This window comes from Ptychodera flava, chromosome 10 (assembly GCF_041260155.1).
Source record: "Ptychodera flava strain L36383 chromosome 10, AS_Pfla_20210202, whole genome shotgun sequence".
Taxonomy (NCBI): domain Eukaryota; kingdom Metazoa; phylum Hemichordata; class Enteropneusta; family Ptychoderidae; genus Ptychodera; species Ptychodera flava.
This window is the reverse complement of record NC_091937.1, coordinates 19,714,840-19,733,488: the sequence shown is the minus strand read 5'-3', so window position 1 is coordinate 19,733,488 and position 18,649 is coordinate 19,714,840. Positions and strand designations below refer to the sequence as shown.

At 38.9% G+C, this 18,649-nt stretch overlaps 1 protein-coding gene across 1 annotated transcript in view; it reads left to right on the top strand.

Annotated features, from left to right (window-relative positions):
• The window catches only part of LOC139142193 (serine-protein kinase ATM-like), a 44,477-nt gene that overhangs the window by 14,665 nt on the left and 11,163 nt on the right, over positions 1-18,649 (top strand). The window contains exons 14-15 of the mRNA XM_070712046.1: positions 9,051-9,137; positions 9,911-10,025. Of these exons, the coding sequence (XP_070568147.1) occupies positions 9,051-9,137; positions 9,911-10,025 (202 nt within the window). The remainder of the gene's footprint in view (positions 1-9,050; positions 9,138-9,910; positions 10,026-18,649) is intronic.

The window sequence follows — 18,649 nt, the reverse complement described above, 5'->3', positions numbered from 1 at the left end:
TACTTGTAGATGATAAAAAAACTATTAAAAGATGTTAAAACAACGGGAAACTGGAGTTCCCTTGACAGCATTGTAAGGAAAATGACACGTTTTTCCATTCCTTTCATGAATCTTTGACCCTGCTCACCCCGTCGCCTAAATGCAGGTATGTGGGGGGTCAGAAATCGACAGTCTGCGCCCCCAATCTGCGCTAGCGCATTTTAATCTGCGCTATCAATCTGCGCTCCCATTCTGCGCTCTCGATCCATGAATGTTTTGATTTTAGTCATTACGGTGGCATTTGTGACACTGTCGCGATATAGCTGCCCGCTAGATAATAAGACATGGCATGGTTTAGTGTTGAAATAGATTTGTATTTTTGTACACCATACCGACACTTGTACACCATACCGACTGTCAGGAAGACTGGTTGTAAGATCGAATGCAATTCCGAATCAAGCGCGACATACAGTTATAGTCTCATGGATCCTTAGGGCTATGAAGAAGACATTCGATGAATTTTCTTTCTCATATAAAAAGGTTGAGAAATGATCAAGTACATGTAGTAAAAGGGAGTGGCAGGGCTTGCTACCAGCCACTGCAGCAACCTTGCGACATTGATTGAAGAAGTTTGTAGGATGGCCTACGGAAGCGCAAGTGGATACAAACTTTTGGTTTGGGTTACCGTCACTATTTAAACCTTTTTACGATTTCTCTGTCGATATTGAGCATTTCTGTTCATGTTCAGAGAAACGTTTGAGCCCGACACTTCTAACGTTAATCTGTTCGATTGACAAGTCTACGTCAATTGACGTCAAGCTCGCTGAATACACGGTGACCTGTAGATGACGTGACACAATGGCTATCTGGCTATGTACTGATCAGGAAGGTAGGTTGGGAGTAAACTTGCCAAAGTAATTCACAGTAATTGTGCACAAAATCGCGAAAATCGTAAAGGGAAATGTAAATCATGTCTTTCTGTTTCACATAACGCAATACAATGCCTGGCCTGTCACTATAATATTGTTTCTCTGACTGAGTGCTGACGTTGTGAGTTTGACTCAGATTGAGGATTTAATGAATTTCTCAAATAAAGATGACATCACTGATCTGAGAGAGTGATGTCGAAGAACTGATACTATGACGGTGACGATTAGGTAAGTTGATGCCATAACACATCGCAGATGACAAGTAAAAACAATGATCTATTTTCTCGAGATGTTTTCGATTTTCAAGATTTGCACTTGATAACAGGAAGGCGATTTACATGTAGTCCTATCATGCAAGAAGTGAATGCCTGTGAACTTGGAACGCTCTGATTTCTACCAGTCATTTCAACTTCAGTGGTTCGTTCGAACTGTAAATAGTTTTTTCAATCGTCCACAAGGACGACCCACGACTAAAACTGCATAACTTTTGTGGCACTTTCAATGCTGCTCCCTTGTTTTCATGTATGATCGTAGATGGCATTGATCAACAAATTATGACATTCGTTCTAGCTTTATGTTTATATCATGCGAGGAGGTCAGAAACGACAATGTACTCCCATGTCACTGCATCAACCTGTCCTAATATAATCAAGGCAAGGTGGTGTTACGTCTGCAAAGATAATAAATTACGTACTATAATTCCATAGACACACGCTCTCTCATAAATGTATGTACTCCTCTTTCGATTGTTGAAACCATGTTAATACGGAACGATTGGACTAACAAGCACAAAAATTGCGATTGAAGTTCCGCTCTTGTAAACAATGGTCAGTCCGTAAATCTTTCTCTGGTCACAATCCCTCACGAGCATGTCCCTGTAATTTCTCAATAATTTCACAAGCTGAGCATCTCTATCAGCTCATTTTCAACCCAACTATCACTATTACAGTAGCTAAACCAATAAAATAGTTAATTTGAGTGGTGAAAACTAAATAGATTCGTTCGAGATTACTGCAAACTTTTCCACAGATGTGAAGACGAAATATCCAACTCTAGCCAAAACATGACTCTGCGTTTTGGGCGGTTGCACTCAACGTCTTTTTACCAATATTAGCTGCAACTTTATAGCAAGGAAACGGTTGTGCGACAGGGCACATTCAATTCGAAAATAGAGAGCAACTTGAAGGCAAACTTGATCGAAACAGGAGGTTTAAAAAGACCTCCTTTGACTAAGTTATGATTGGAAAAATCTCGCTGTAGTGTAGCGAAGCCCCTTCAGACAGGTTCCTGCGTGAAATATTAGGCCTACATATAAATGGACAATATGTGGAACTCGCGGTAGAGAAAGTCATGACCACTGTACTGTCAACAGTGCGCACGTCGTAAGGAGTCAATCATACAAGGACGCCGTGTAATTTGTCTTCGCTACCGCTGGTAGAGTGCCAAGTAAAATGTTTTACACCCTTGTGTTTAGCTTATTATTTTCAAATTGAGCCCGTTTGCGAAGTGAAACGTACATACAAGAAAACAGCTGGTATAGTCTTTGTCAAGAAGGATTTTATAAAAGAGAGATTCGTACATTCGTACATCTGATCTCCTTTTTCAACAATACTAGCAATGGAGCAAGAGAGTCAGTTACTACATGTATTAGAAACCCGATGGGAAAATCGGGCAACAGCCCAGACGTCGCATGGTCACCATGGAAACCGGCGGTTCTATTCAGAACAGAACGTACAGCAGGCGATGTTTCACCATCTCCACAAAATGGAATCATTTACGTTATGCTTATCTTTGACCCCCAAAAACCTCGAACAGCTAAATTGTACCAGCCACGAAACTAGTTCAGTCACGTGAATATGTATATTTCGATACATATATGAATCCTTTCACAACGCAACGCATCAAAAATAAAGGTCGCGGTTCTGGTTCAAGGACGTTCACGAGAAGACTACGTCGACTAACGTCTATCCCAACATTTTTTGACGTTCTTTATTTGGCTACGAACGCTTGTTGCTCTGAAGATCAGTAACCTAAAACTAATAGAGATAGTCCGGAATTTAGTTCTTTAGCTTGCTGGGTCTGTAAAAGCATCTGGTCATCATTGCATATCGCATCGACATGAGTTTCTAAGAACTTTTACGCTTTGTATCACGGTCCCTCTGTCATAACTTTTGACACTGTCCCTCCACAAACTGTGGAAAGACGATGATTCGTAATACCATGGAGCTAAAAACAGAAGAGGTATCCCTCATGGTAATTTAGAACTGTCGTATCTCGTCATGTTTCCTGGTCAAACAAAGCTGCATATGCAGCAGTATATGCTTTAATCCATCTAAACCTGGAATCATATCTTACAAGACACGACGTCATGCTCAATGGTATAGACAGTAGACACTAGGATACAGCGACATTGCACTTTTATGTGATATCGGATATTTTCAGGAAATTAGGATTGTTAAGTCAGATATGAGGAGAGGGGAAATCTCCAATATATCGGATATTTACCCGTGGTTTGACAAGTCTTTATTATTGTCTAGTATTGTAAATAAAATCAGACTGACGATGTCGGGCTGAACCAGATCAATGAGGTGGTGAAATCTTCGGTAGCACCTACATTGGATATACTTACCTGCGTTTGACAAGTCTAGTATCACCCAGGTAAAGCATATGACAAATGTGACTTTTTGTACAGTGCTTGTATCAAAGTTAGAGTTAGACTGACAACGCCGGGTTGAGCCAGCTCTATTCATGGATGAAATCTCTGATATTTATCGGATAGAATTACCAGCGATTTGACAAGTGTAGTCTCGGTATTAGAGTCCCAACATCGCCGATAAAAATCGGATAATCGACGATTACGCAGACCCAGCGTGCCCACATACAAGGTACCTCGTTGTGGTGACGTCTAGTATTGACATGGGACTCAACATATATTCCAAGTCTGTTATCTATAACAAATATATATCTATCTATAACGGAAATATATGGGATGTCAAACTTCGATAGTGGACAGTAAATAACCAATATTTAAAATTATGCAAAGTCGCTCCTTCATGTGGAAATACCGATCGGTTAGGTTGTGCAGTTGACTTTCCCGATACTTTGGTGACTTATTAGCTGTGTTAGCGCTGGGTTTTGGAAAGCTGTTAGCCACTGTGGCGAATAGTTTCAAATTTTATTAGCCACAGACAAATTTTATTAGCCACACATTTTACGAAAACAAAGCTTTCTATAATGCTATAATCTCCAATGTCGGTTGCATGCACAAGAATAAACTATCAACACATCAACCTTGTATCCAATTGTCTTCATTTTAACACTGGAAATTGCTTGATTCTGGACCCCGATGTAGCACTGCGTACGATGCTGTGTGTTCCGCTACAGCTAATCGCCCCGCTAACCACAAAGCGAGTGAGCGGGGCGATTAGCTGTAGTGGAACACACAGCATCGTACACAGGGCTAGACCCCGATGCAAATCGACAGCAGCACGCAACGTTGAGACCACGATTAAAATGAACTGCAACACGGAAGGTTGGGACCGCGATGCAAATCAACAGCATGACAGCAACACTGAATGTTTGGACTGCGATTAAATAGAAGTTTGGTTACACATAATTACGTTCCATCAGTACACGTAGCGTCTTTGTCACATCATACAAGACGTCACGTAAATGTGGCAGAGACGTTCGGAACGTCATCAAACGACACTTCCACATGTAGTCTTAATTACGTGTAGTAATTTTTAGATTTTCTTGGTGATTTGCGGGAATTTAGACAGGAAATCTCGTTAAGTACTAGTATGAGTATCATTGTAATTTAGCAAACATCTTGATATCAGAAAATTCCGTAGAGTTCACCTGCACAAGACGTACGCGCTATGATTACCTTACAGAAATGACATGTTGTCAAATTCACCTTTTTACCTGAAGCTGTCACAAAAATTTCCGTAAACCACATAAATAACTGTATTACAGAAAATCAGTAAATTTAATGCGAGGATACAACGAGCTTGAATAGTCCTCGCGTAGAGAAATTAATTGTTTCTTAAAACTTAGATGAATTTCGTATGTTTCTGAAAAAACAATACGGCAAAATCAACCAAAAAATCACAACTGAGCATGGATACGCGGAATGTCGAGAACGGAACGGAACGTCGAGACCGCGATGCAAATCAACAACAACACGGAATGCGTCGCTGGGATGGCGATTTTAATTAACGTCAATAGGGGACCATGAGGACCGCGATGCAACTCTACCACCATAAAATAAGACCTCGATTAAAATGCGCAACACGGAACGTCTCGACCACGATGCAAATAAATTTCAACACCAAACTTTGTGACCACGATTAAAATGCGTATGTCTGCTGTAGCAAAAGTTTCAATTCTCGCGAGTGTTCGCTTTGCTTGCTGTACACTAGACAAAATGACGTAAATTTATCGCGAGACTAGGGCTCGATTGTGTCTGCCTGCATTTTCAATTCTCGCGATAGTCATTTATGTGCATGCTGTACACTATACAAATTGACGTCAAATCTCTCGCGAGACTTGGCTCGATTGCAATTGCGTACGTCGGAGAGAACAATACGGAAGTAGATATAGTTTTTTCGCGAATCGCCGAAAGAGAAGCGCAGATCAACAAAAGACTAAAAACCCCACGTTTTTGCTTATTTTGCGGAATTTTTTCAACAAAAATCACTTTCGCCACTGTGGCGAATTAGGATCGATTTTTCTTCTCGCCACTGCTGATTTCAATTCGCATTTGCGAACGTGGCGAATGGGCAGCGTGAACACAGATTAGTCATTTTTGGAACTAGATTTTTCAACATAATGACACGTCAACGATGACATTTAATTTAGTTTTTTGTTCCACAATGACAATCTAGCTTTTCAGTGACCACAGTTTAGTCCCGCAGTGTTCTACCTTTCTGAACACAGTTCATGCGTACGTCAGTGTGAAGATATTTTTGAAAACAGACACGACAGTCAAATTCGGTGTTCGCGTGTCTCAGCAAGATGTTGTGCCGATTCGGCAAACTCAGAAACTGTTCAGTCCGATCTTTTTGAATGAGGTAAAGCAGATTTTAGTGAGAAAAAGAAGTTAGCCGGTGAAAACACTTGCATTCACCAATGCACTTTTATTTGGGGACATTAGGTTGACCTACTGTGCGGACACATAAGCTTATAACGCAACAAACCATCTACCACTAAGTTAACTATAGACAGTTTGAGCAAAGTCGTTCGGGAAAAAGTAATGGACAAAAATACAAGTTTTCAAAACAATAATGTAATATGTTGTCCCTTTACCTTGGTATTCTTTGAATTCTAATCACTACATGATCTGTACCCTGAGAGTTCGAGAGCGCAGAATGGGAGCGCAGATTGATAGCGCAGATTGAAATGCGCTAGCGCAGATTGGGGGCGCAGACTATCGATTTCTGACCTCTCACATAGCTCCTAAATGGGCTAGTCTCACTCACGTCCGCCGTTGTTTATTTTCATTCACCACCATGATGTTTTCATCCTCTAAACATGCGTTTCTTTTGTTTGAAGCAATTATCCTTTCATTTGTGAAAACTTTTTCCGTCAGTGTGTGGGGGTTCGAATCCCGTTTGGGTTATAGTAAAAAATATTTCTTTAACCTGAGTGGACAGTTTCTGCTGGTGGATATTTACTTGTCCCCGAGTCTGTCTGATAGCTCAGTAAAAAGCTTCGTGCTTTTCCAATTACTATATGTGTGTTTGTACTGTGTCTGTGTGTCGTCTGCTCCATGCACACTGTGTTGCTCGGTCGCGCACAGGATTGTAACATCTAAGTCGGTTGCTGTGACCAACTCTTTTTGGGTTGGAAATGGTAGCCGACTGGTTTGTGTGAGGCCTAGCAGCTAGGCGATGTTTACTCAGTGTGTGGGGGTTCAAGTCCCGTTTGGGTTATAGTAAAAAATATATTTTTCGGTGACTATTACAATTTTCACTGCTATGTTGAAATTTTCACAAGATGTAGACAGTTTGATACTGGAATATTGAGTTGCCTTTCCATGTAGGCAATGCATGCCAGTTCACATTACTGTTGATCAGCAGCATACATGACGTCTTTGTTTCAAGTTTGGGTTTTTAGCTACTATAGACTATAGTCTATAGAAGCTATTGGGATGGGTATCCGTCCGGCGTCCGTCGTCAGTCTGTATGTATGTATGTATGTATGTCCGTTTGTGAGGCGTCCGTCCACTCAAAATCTTGAGAACCGTAGTACTTACTGATTTGATATTTGTTGTGTAGATGAAAAATATGATTTTGAGAAAATTTTTTTTTAATTTTTTGATATTGTTGAAAATAGGCAATTAATGCCAAAAAAGGTGTTTTTGGTAAAAAATCTTCTTCATAACCGCTGGTCAGACAGCTTTGTTATTTGGTATACAGGTCCCTAGGGACAACCCAACTTAGATTTGTTCAAATTGTGATGAAATATGCAAATTTGTATTTTTAAGGAATTTTTTTGTCATTTTTGGTCAAAGTTTGACTTACATTGTATGTAATTCTTGTACTGTATAAACCCTATCAATTCACCCAGAAAAGAATAATTAATATGATTTTAAATAATTGAATTAATTAGGAAATCATCAAAGCCAAAATAAAATTAGTGTGGAATTATCAGAAAATTCAACTTTTTTTGACAGTTCATAGTGAATTGAGGATTAAAACATGTAAAGGCAACTTTCCTGAATCCCAACTTTGATATATTCTGAACCACCATTTATGTTATCTAAAAGAAATTGCTCATAATAGTTTGTCATGATAGGGTGGTCAAATAAATAGAGATAGAGAAAGTTCTAATTTCCATTTATGGTTGACTTGGTAAGGATAAAATAAGATTACTTTTTGAGGAAAAAAATAGAGTGGTCAATTACAAGAGTGGGCAAAGTGATAGGGTTTTTATGGTAAAGCTCTGCTGTAAGATTCCTCATGTGCTATTTATAGCAATTATGCAATCTGTATAAACAGTGCAATGAAATTGTAACATGATTCCTTATAATGCTTTTGATGACCTTGAACTTCTTAAGTTTCAAACATTTGTCTTTTCAGTGTGCTTTCTCTGAGTACGTACAGTCTCAACTTATTCAACAGAACTTACATACAATGTTAATTTGAAAGTTAAAATGTGCTTGGTTAATAGGATTAAAGTACTGATATTAAAAGATAACCAGCTCAAGATTCTTTATAACCTGACAGATATGCTGTTTTTTTATGACGTAAATCTTGATTTAAGCAAGTCTTGTTTACTTTAATTAGAATGTAATTAACTCTCGTTTATTTGCTATTATAGACTAATATAGTCTGATGAAATATGCAAATCTGTATTTTTACGGAATTTTTTTCCATTTTTGGTCAGGCCATCCTGAAATGAGCTATCAAAGATATCCACTTTCTTCATCAATACATGTGTCACAAAGGTTATTCTCTACATAACACAGCAGAGCTCTGTCAACTGTTGAGTCGCTTGTTTTTTCAAAACGCTGGTCAGACAGCTTTAATATTTGGTTTACAAGTCCCTAGGATGACCTTAGTGAGATAATTTCATACAGTTAGGAAATACTTAATTTTGTATCCATGTCTATAGTAGCTTCAGGGACTTTGGCCCTATGTTTTTCAATGCTGAAATTTCACCAAAATGTCACTTCTGTATTCAAAGAATGTGTAATCAATTTATTTGTAAGTTGATTTGAAAGCGGTAGAAAGATCCAGTGGTGTTGAAAAAATGTGCATAAAATTAGCATAAATTAAGCGTCCATGGCAGATAACATGGGGTTGCTCGAGTATAAGCCCCTCCCCTAGTTGTACCGCCGTTTAGTGTTGCTCAACTGGGGGCTTACACTCGGACGAGTACGGTATTTTAAAAGCAGTTCTGATCTTCAGCTTTCATGGAGAAAGCAGCCAGATGAAAAGGATGAAAAGGATATAGTTCCTTAGATCAGTTTAGAACTCTGATCTCAGTTGACCCACCCAGCCAGAGCACATGTATTTCACTGCAAGACCCATTTTTCAGACTTGTCAAGAAGACAAGCCCTTGCAAATATATTAAACAAGCTTGTCACAATCTCGTACATATCTTAATACTATGAAAGTTTTTTTTTATTTTTTGCAGTTGGCTATGTAGTAGGACTTGGAGATCGCCATGTCCAGAACATACTGATAGACTGTAACACGGCAGAACTTATTCATATTGATCTTGGTGAGTTATGACTCGCAAAATTGGGTCAGAACATTTTTTCAATTGTGTTCGTGACAGTTGCTAGGTTTGTTAAGTACTAGTCTCTGCTTGGCAAATTTAACAAACAGAGACAGTCGCCAGACAGTACACCTAGCACAGTACACCTAGCTTCCAGAACACTTCCTGCTGCAAAGATTTCAAAGTGTCCAAGTACAGTAACAAGTGCAAGTTGTTTTTGCAGGATTTAAATCTGTGTTCAATGTTTCTCATCCTTTTCCAATATATTTGCTATGCTTGGACAGGGTGTTTCACCAAATTACATCAGTCTTGACTGTAGTATAGGGTACTGACTCATACATACCTTAATGTTATGAAAATAACTGCATATTCATGCAACAAATGCCTGTATCATCATGCTCCAGTCTTTTACACTGCTATTCACAAGTGTTCAGCTCAGAAATTAGATATGTATAAATTGCAATAAATCTGCATGGTTACATTGCTGTGTCTATGTTGATGTTTTTCCACAAAAATATTTCCATCAGAAATGTTTTAATATTTACTGTATGCTTTGCTTTCCATTAAAATCTTTTCTGACATATAATAAGAGTGTTACTAGCCAATTGCTTTTGTTGACTTGCATTTTATGGCTAAATTAGGAGCTTAGCCTACATCAGGATCTTTTGCCCAATAACCATGCACTGTCAACCAATCCAATCCCTGACAATCCCTGTGGTTTAAGCACAAAATATATATGGACATAGCTCTGAATAAGTAACATTGTTCTTTCACAGGTGTTGCCTTTGAACAAGGAAGAATTCTGCCAACCCCTGAGACAGTACCATTCAGGTTAACAAGAGATTTGATAGATGGGATGGGCATAGCTGAAGTGGAAGGTGTTTTTAGGAGGTATGGACGTTTCTCTGTCCTTTTCTCTTTTTCTCTTTCTTTATCCGTCTGCATGTCTTGACTGAAAGATTTGGTGCTTGAAGGCGCTCTCTATGGGGGAGCATAAAAGCGCCCTCAAGCAACAGATCTTTCAGTCTACCATCTGTCTTGCTGTCTCTTTAATGTTTGTTTTGCGTACAATATCAAAATAAGAGAAATGGTAAATTTTAGTATTCCTTTCACCTATGAAGTCCTCATCTAGTTCATTCATCCATTTGTGAACTGTTATTTTGTAAAGTTGGACTTGTTTTAGTTTTTTCTTTTGAATGTGTTTTCTATATAAGACTGGGAGAAAGTATATTCTTTGTTTCTATGTCTATACTCGGATAAGTTTTTACAGTTTTTCAGACAAGAAAAACATTTTTGCTGAATTTTCCGATGTGGATGATATTCTTTCACAAAACCAAGCCATGACTTTTACATTGTCATATAAGTAATAAAATACCACCTCACATTAGTCATATTACAACCAATGAATCATTGGATCAAGTTCAAGTATATCCTCTGGAAGCATACAGTTACAGGAGGTATGTAAGACCCCAAAAATTGACAAAGTGAGTGTCAAAGTGCTCGATCGAGCACTTTGTGGAAAATGACAAACTGAGCGTCAAACTGAGCGTCAAACCGAGCCGATCGAGCACTTTGTGGAAAATGTTAAACTGAGCGTCAAAGTGAGCGTCAAACTGAGCGTGATGGCGCCTCCAACGATAGGATGTGGTATAATAATTTTGCCATCAGCTGTGAGATCGCGTCCCGCCAGGTCGATGTTATACATTCACTATGGCGGTACCCAACGAACTTCGTGAGTCGTTAATCCCGCCTGATGATTTGGCACGAGTTGACATTCCCTGCTACTGTTGCCCTGTTTCGGGTAGATAATTTTTCCGAACAGATTTCGCTTCATGGCCATGACAATTACAATTTTTATACCAGGATTACCGCTGCTCAGAGACTGAATATTCATGAAAAGTCATTTTACCACGGACTGGAAGTGAAACATTCACACCTCTTCCACTCCTAACGATCGCGGTAAATACCGCAGGCACAAAAGTATATGGCATGAACGGCTACAGTTTGCAGTATTTTTTTTTTTTTTTGGAGAGAGAGAGAGAGAGAGAGAGAGAGAGCATGTACGTCTTGTCAAATAAACTAGTACGTTGTCACTGTTGCGTATGTTCACTTGCATATGTCTGTAAAATATTGCAAACTAAATACCTAACAAAAAGGTGCAATTCATGAACACCCCTAACATGTCTTAGGTGTAATCGATGTCAAAAAAATAGTTGACGATTTATCAAATGTAACGTTCAAGTTAATTACGACACCCAAATTTTGTTCAATTTGTGCGATCGGGAAGTAAAACTCTGGTCATACATCGGTAGAGCCATTCCATGATAGCAAATATCGACATCGCGTCTGGGGACACTTTGTCGTGTCTATATTTTATTTATATTTGATAGCATAGCAGCATGAATGTCCTTGTAGTCAATAAAGAAGGCACTGAAATTACCAGTTAAAATTGGCTAACTACTACGATGGGTTGCGACGTTTCAGCCACATCGTTCACCCCAACGTAACAGCCTATCACCAACCCGACATGCGAACATCCGGGTAGGCGAAGTTTATTCCTTAAATTTATGTCATTTTGATATTTATACGCCTACAGACTTGAAGCAAGTTTACGATCAAGTTTATCATCTCTTCATAAACACGTTCAATAAAGAAAGCATTCTGCTATAAAGCTTGTGTCAATAAAATACGCTGCTGATATAATTGTTTGAAGTCCGAAGCTCTGCATTAAAGATTACAGAATGGTAGGTATTCTTTGATCTTTGAGCAAACAGAACGATGAATGTAAGCAAGGAATAAACCAGAAATATTTATGTGTTTATCACACGACACCAATGTTATATCTTGTGTTGATAGCATTGTAGTTTTTTACAGAGTGATAGAGATATTGCAAATCTAGTTGGCGCGATCACTATGAAATAATCAAGAAAAATATAAATTGACCGACATATCGCATAGTTTACGGCTCTGCACGCATCGATAACCATAGTCGCGACGGGGCCTGGGTATGTGCCGCTACGGACCACGCTTCTCTAGATAAAAATCACTCTGCATTTTGATGATTTTGAATGAATGTGTCTGTGCCAGGACTATTGTGCTGCACAGTAAAATTTCAAAGATCATTTCTGCGCTGATCGCCATAAAATGCCGACGTATTGTCAAGCGACGCCGCTCACTGGTACCATTTGTTGTATAGCATGACGGTGCTTTTTCCCAACAAATTTTTGGGGGACATTTTACCAATTTTCATGAATTTTCCTGTCATTTTTTATAATGATACACTGTTTAAGTGTATGAAGAGAGTGTACGCGTCAGCAGATAGATGTATCGGGCCAAGTAATGATAGTGTCCTTGTAGGGTTTCTTATGACATCTACGTTACGCTTGAAGTATTAACAACAACACAACAGTTATGTTCGTTTAATTGTATTGGTCAACAACAACAACAGACTAATAAACATAAACAACAATCACACAACAACAACAACAACAACAACAACAACCAGACTTCTGGGTTCCCTATGCTCAGAGGGTTGCGCCCACTGCAGCACTGAAAATTCCGTGAACTTGATTTGTTTGATGTCCTGTCAGCGTGGCTAAACTTGACTGACGTACAGTTCGCGTACGTTCAATAATGAATCTACATAATCAGACTTGTTATCCAAAGACTCTTGATGTTGAAAGGTCAATTTAGACTTTGCCTGAATAAACACATTGTCTGGAAAGCGTTGCTGAACGTGACACTCTATGCGATGATCGTTTTTTGGATGTGGGATTCTGTGCATGTGATGACCGTGATTTTCTATCCATTTGACATCACGATTGCCGAACATGACAAATGTTTCAGAATTAAAGCAACGTGAGAGAACATCTTTCACCCGAAAAAATGAAAGTTACAGTATTTTTTTCGGCTTCAGGTGTAAGCTTATGATTGGCTCAAAACTTTTTAGTCTCAGTCAATACATAGAGAATGACGTAATTTGACCTCGCTCTGCCTGCCATTTGTCAACTCACGTACATGCACACTACAGATAGTGATTGACATTGCTCCATCGAGGTCCGTCAACTGCAGGACCTTGACTCCTATCTCTTATTCATTTTGACTACGAAGAGTAGTAAACTGTAATTAATTGTAATTATGACACCAATATTGCGCGCATCATTGTAAACACGTTTTTATTTGCCGACTGGCAAATCGTGTACTATCCAGTACGCGCTAACTGAGCACCCATGCAAGCTATATTTCGCATATTCGCTACGTTTAGGCACTCTTACTAAGTTCAACGCTCAGTTCTTCTTTTTTCGCCCAGTTTGACGCTTACTTCGTATTCAACGCTGTTTGACACTCACTTTATCATTTCCAACGCTCAGTTCGACGCTCAGTTCGACGCTCACTTTGCCATTTCTAACGCTCAGTTCGACGCTCACTTTGTCATTTTCCACGCTCAGTTTGACGCTCACTTTGTCTTTTGCCACGCTCAGTTCGACGCTCACTTTGTCGAATTTGGGACCCTTACATACCTGGTTACAGGAATGGGCAGTTCGTATTCGAAAACTGTTCAACAATGACATTGTAAATTTTGTGGTAATTAGTCCCCACGGACACCGTCCGGGGGGACTTATAGGTTTGGTCGTGTCCGTGCGTGTGTGCGTCCGTGCGTGCGTGCGTGCGTGCGTGCGTCCGTCCGTTCGTTCGTTCACGCAGATATCTCAGAGATGCAAGGAGCGATTTCATTCAAACTTGGTACAAGAATTACTTCATATGTCATACAGATGCACGTCAATTTGTTTTGTGATACGATCCAATATGGCCGCCAGGCAGCCATTTTATTACGATTTTTCATGTACAGAGCCATAACTCAGACACGTTTCAACCGATTTTATTCAAAGTTAATACAAGGACATTGACCAATGTCATAGATATGCACGTCAATTTGTTTTGTGATATGATCCAATATGGCCGCCAGGCGGCCATTTTCTAACAATTTTTTCATGTACAGAGCCATAACTCAGACATGTTTCAACCGATTTTATTCAAAGTTGGTACAAGGACATTGACCAATGTCATAGATATGCACGTCAATTTATTTTGTGATACGATCCAATATGGCCGCCAGGCGGCCATTTTGTAACGATTTTTTCATGTACAGAGCCATAACTCAGACACGTTTCAACCGATTTATTCAAAGTTAGTACAAGGACATTGACCAATGTCATAGATATGCACGTCAATTTGTTTTGTGATACGATCTAATATGGCCGCCAGGCGGCCATTTTCTAACGATTTTTCATGTACAGAGCCATAAGTCAGGCATATCTCAACCAATTTTATTCAAAGTTGGTACAAGGACATTGAACAATGTCATAGATATGCACGTCAATTTGTTTTGTGATACAATCCAATATGGCCGCCAGGCAGCCATTTTCTAACGATTTTTTCATGTACAGAGCCATAAGTCAGGCATATCTCAACCGATTTTATTCAAAGTTGGTACAAGGACATTGACTTATGTCATACATATGTACGTCAATTTGTTTTATGATATGATCCAATATGGCTGCATGGCAGCCATATTTGTTACAATTTTTTCGTGTCCTTAGCCAAAACTTGGGCACGTCTCAACTGATTTTATTCACCGATTTTATTTAAACTTAGTACAGGGACATCGACCTATGTCATACATATGCACATTGATTTGTTTTGTGATACAATCCAATATGGCCGCCGTGTGGCCATTTTTTCCGATTTTTTCATGTCCGGAACCATAACTCAGACATGTATCAAGCAAATTTATTCAAAGTTGGTACAAGGACATTGACTTATTTATACATATGTATGTCGATTGGTTTCACGAGATGGTCCAATATGGCCACATGGTAGCAATTTCGTTATGGTTGTTTCATGTCGAGAGCCATAACTCTGGCAAGTCTCAACTGATCTTATTCAAAGTTGGTACATGTACATTGACTTATGTCGTACATACACTTGTTGATTTTTTAAACAGTAAGATCAAATATCGCTGCATGGCGGTGAATTTGTTACAATTTTCTTATGTACAGAGCCATAACTCAGACATATTGCCACCAGTATCATTCAAAGTTGGTACAAGGACATTGACCTATTTCATACATATGCTCCTCAATTTGTTTCACGTCATGTAGCAGTAACATGTCAATTATTGAAGTTTCGTAAGTAGGCTGATATGTCAAGAAATACTGCATCAAATTCATGAAACTTTGTACAGATGTTAAGCTCACATTGCTTTAACATTGAAAAAGACATTTATCAGTGTCATTTTAATTAATTTGTAATTGCATAAGTAATGAACTTTCCTAATTAGGGTGATATAGCCACAAATTAATGCAACGTACGTCAAATGTGATGAAACTTGATACAGATGTTGATCTCATAGTGTTTTAAATACTGCATCAAACTTTATGAAATATGATAAAAGTGATAATCTGTTAAGTGTTAGGACTGTATGCAAAAATGTTTTACAACATCCTGTTGATTAATTCCTTGTAGACTCATTTTATGAACTTTAGGATGGTGGCCTACTTTGGTTTTATGTTTTCATCACCATGGAACTCATTCTTGGCCATTGAGTGCCATCTGTATCAAAGTATTTTATCACAGACCTAATTAATGAAGAGGACTCTATCCTCTCTGAGGACATGTAATCAAAGTACCCATTAACAAGTGGGGACTGTGTCATCAACGATGACTTGTTATTTTGTTATTTATTTAGTGTGTTTTTAACCGCCTACCTCTTGGAATTTTGATCGGATACAAAACACATCAGCATTTACTTTTGTCCATTAGGCCATTTCACATGAATGTCTTTCTTTGTGTAATAAAACAGAAAACCAATGGCAGTTTTCGTCTTGAAATATGCATCTCATAGACTGCTCTTTAATTGTTCCAAACTAAATTATGACAGCTATTTTTTTTACATTGAATGTTTTTCTTTGTGTAATAAAACATAGCGAATCAATGGCAGTTTTGGTTTGAAATGTGCATCACACAAATTGCTCTTTAATTGTCCCTAACTTTAGTATGACAGCTATATTTAGAGGTTATAAATTGGGCACTCTGGTATTTGGTTGCAGATGTAAGACCTCTTTAGTGAAATTTAGCATATTTGGTTGAAAATAATTTCATCCAAATATGATAATTTTCACCCAAGAGGTCTGATTTCCACAACCAAATACCAAAGGCGCATCATTTATAACCTCATTATAAGAGGATAAACTTAATACAATAAATTACGCCATTTTTACATTGAACGTTTTTATTTGTGTAATAAAACAGAAAATCTATGGCAGTTTTGGTTTTGAAATGTGCATTGCACAGATTGATCTTTAATTGTCCCAAACTAAATTATGACAGCAATATTTAGAGGTTATAAATTTGGCACTCTGGTATTTGGTTGGGGATATAAGACCTCTGGGGTAAACATTAGCATATTTGGTGGAAAATATTTTCATCCAAATATGATAATTTTCACCCCGGAGGTCTTATATCCGCAACCAAATACAATAGTGCATAATAAAAGTTAAATACAGTTGGACAATGTCGTTATATAGGACATGAGGTTTGAATGAGAGTTCAGAAGCCCAGCCTTAACACAAATTCTAAAAAGAACATGGCAGAACACACGCATGTGCACAGTTGATCTAGTACAATATCGTTACGCAATGCATTGATTACACATTGAACCCAAATTTACATGAAAGAGAATCAAATGATATAAAAACAATTGTGTAGTTGTTTCATTGCCGTTGCTGCTTTGAACTTTTCATTTGAGTTCATCGAGCTGCATCAGATGAATTTGACAATGAAAATTAACCGTAGACCTATCCGGCATAATGACATGTTGAGTTCTCTAGCTTCAATTTGAAATATGTGCGCATAAGCTTCAAAATGTTCACAGGTCTTCTTCTTGTTGACTATCAGGGTTTTACATGACGCGCATTTCTGCGTCCTTTACGCATAAAACCGGACCCAGGACCCCTCAAAAACTAAACTACGCGTCCCTTCGGACGCAGAAATATCTGTTGCTGGTGTATATCTCGCGAAGCTGCTGAACACGTAAAACACATCCCAGTAAACCTTACCGACCCCATACTTTAATAGAATGCTCCGTAGTGCATTGGCCTCCACTGTTTGATGACCAATGGTACCGCGGAAACAAATTTTACTACCGTAAAAAGTGACTTTCAAAATGTAAACTGATTCTTAATTGGTCGATTTCTTGTTTGCGGCGATCAATACATGTTTATATGCATCATGGCGGGTCGTGTCAAATACCCAAAACAAGCCGATCTGCGAAAGTCTTTCGACAGCCGCAGCAACCAGCACGATGTAGGTTTGGTCGAGGCCGAAACAGCAGCTACGCCATGCGATACTGATACATCAGATCCCCCGGCCAAGTCAGCAAAATACGAACATTCAACAGAAGTTGGCTCAATAGATTTAAATGGCTTCGATATTCTGAAGAGCGAAACGTCATGGAATGCGATGTATGTTTGAAATCGAATGTTACATGCCCGTTCACGGAAGGTTGTTCTAATTTCAACATTCAACTCTCACTGGTCATCAGGACTCGAAAAGTCATCTCACAAGTGTTTAAAATCCTAAGCTTGAGGTCACAATTTACTACCGCTCGCAAATCTGCAGAGGACCGGCAGGTGCAGGGTAAACGAACTTGAGGCGTACGCTGCACAATTACGTACTGTTTATCTGATCGCTAAACGTGACCTTCCATGCAATGTATTCACTGACATCATGCATCTACAGAATCTGAACGGCTTAGACATTGAATATTACAAACGTCCGCAGATAGTTATGGAGTTTGAAGAGTGTATTCAACGTGTGATCGAGAAGTCCCTGATTGATAGCATACATGCAAGTGATTTCATCGGTATAATGTTGGATGAGACTTGTGACAATACATAATCGTTCATAAGAAACTTGCCATATATGTTCGATATATTCAGAATGGCGAGGCGAATGTTTCTTTCCTCGGTAACCAGCAAATTGCCACTGCTGCAGGGATCGAAAACGCCATGATTGAATTTTTGACTAGGAAAGAAATCTGTGACGCGACCGTAGACAAAATATATGGACTGGGAACAGACGGGGCGGCCGTAATGACCGGTCGTTTGAACGGGTTGGGTGCAAAATTAAAAGCCAGAAATCCCAACCTTGTTCAAGTGCATTGTGTTGCACATCGATTGAATCTTGCTGCTTCTCAAGCAGGCAGAGATATTGAATATTGCAAAGAATATCATAATATAATCCATTCATTGTATAAATACTTTAATGACTCTAGTGTGAGATATGACAAACTTAGAGAAATTCAAACTCTGTTGAATGGGAAAGCGAAACAAATTACTGAGCCTACATCTGTTCGCTGGTTGTCGGTTGAATCAGCTGTCAAGATGATTTTCATCAGTTTTGAGCCAATTGCCTGGCACTTGCAAGTGACAAAAAAGGGGGAAAGGCTGATGGGC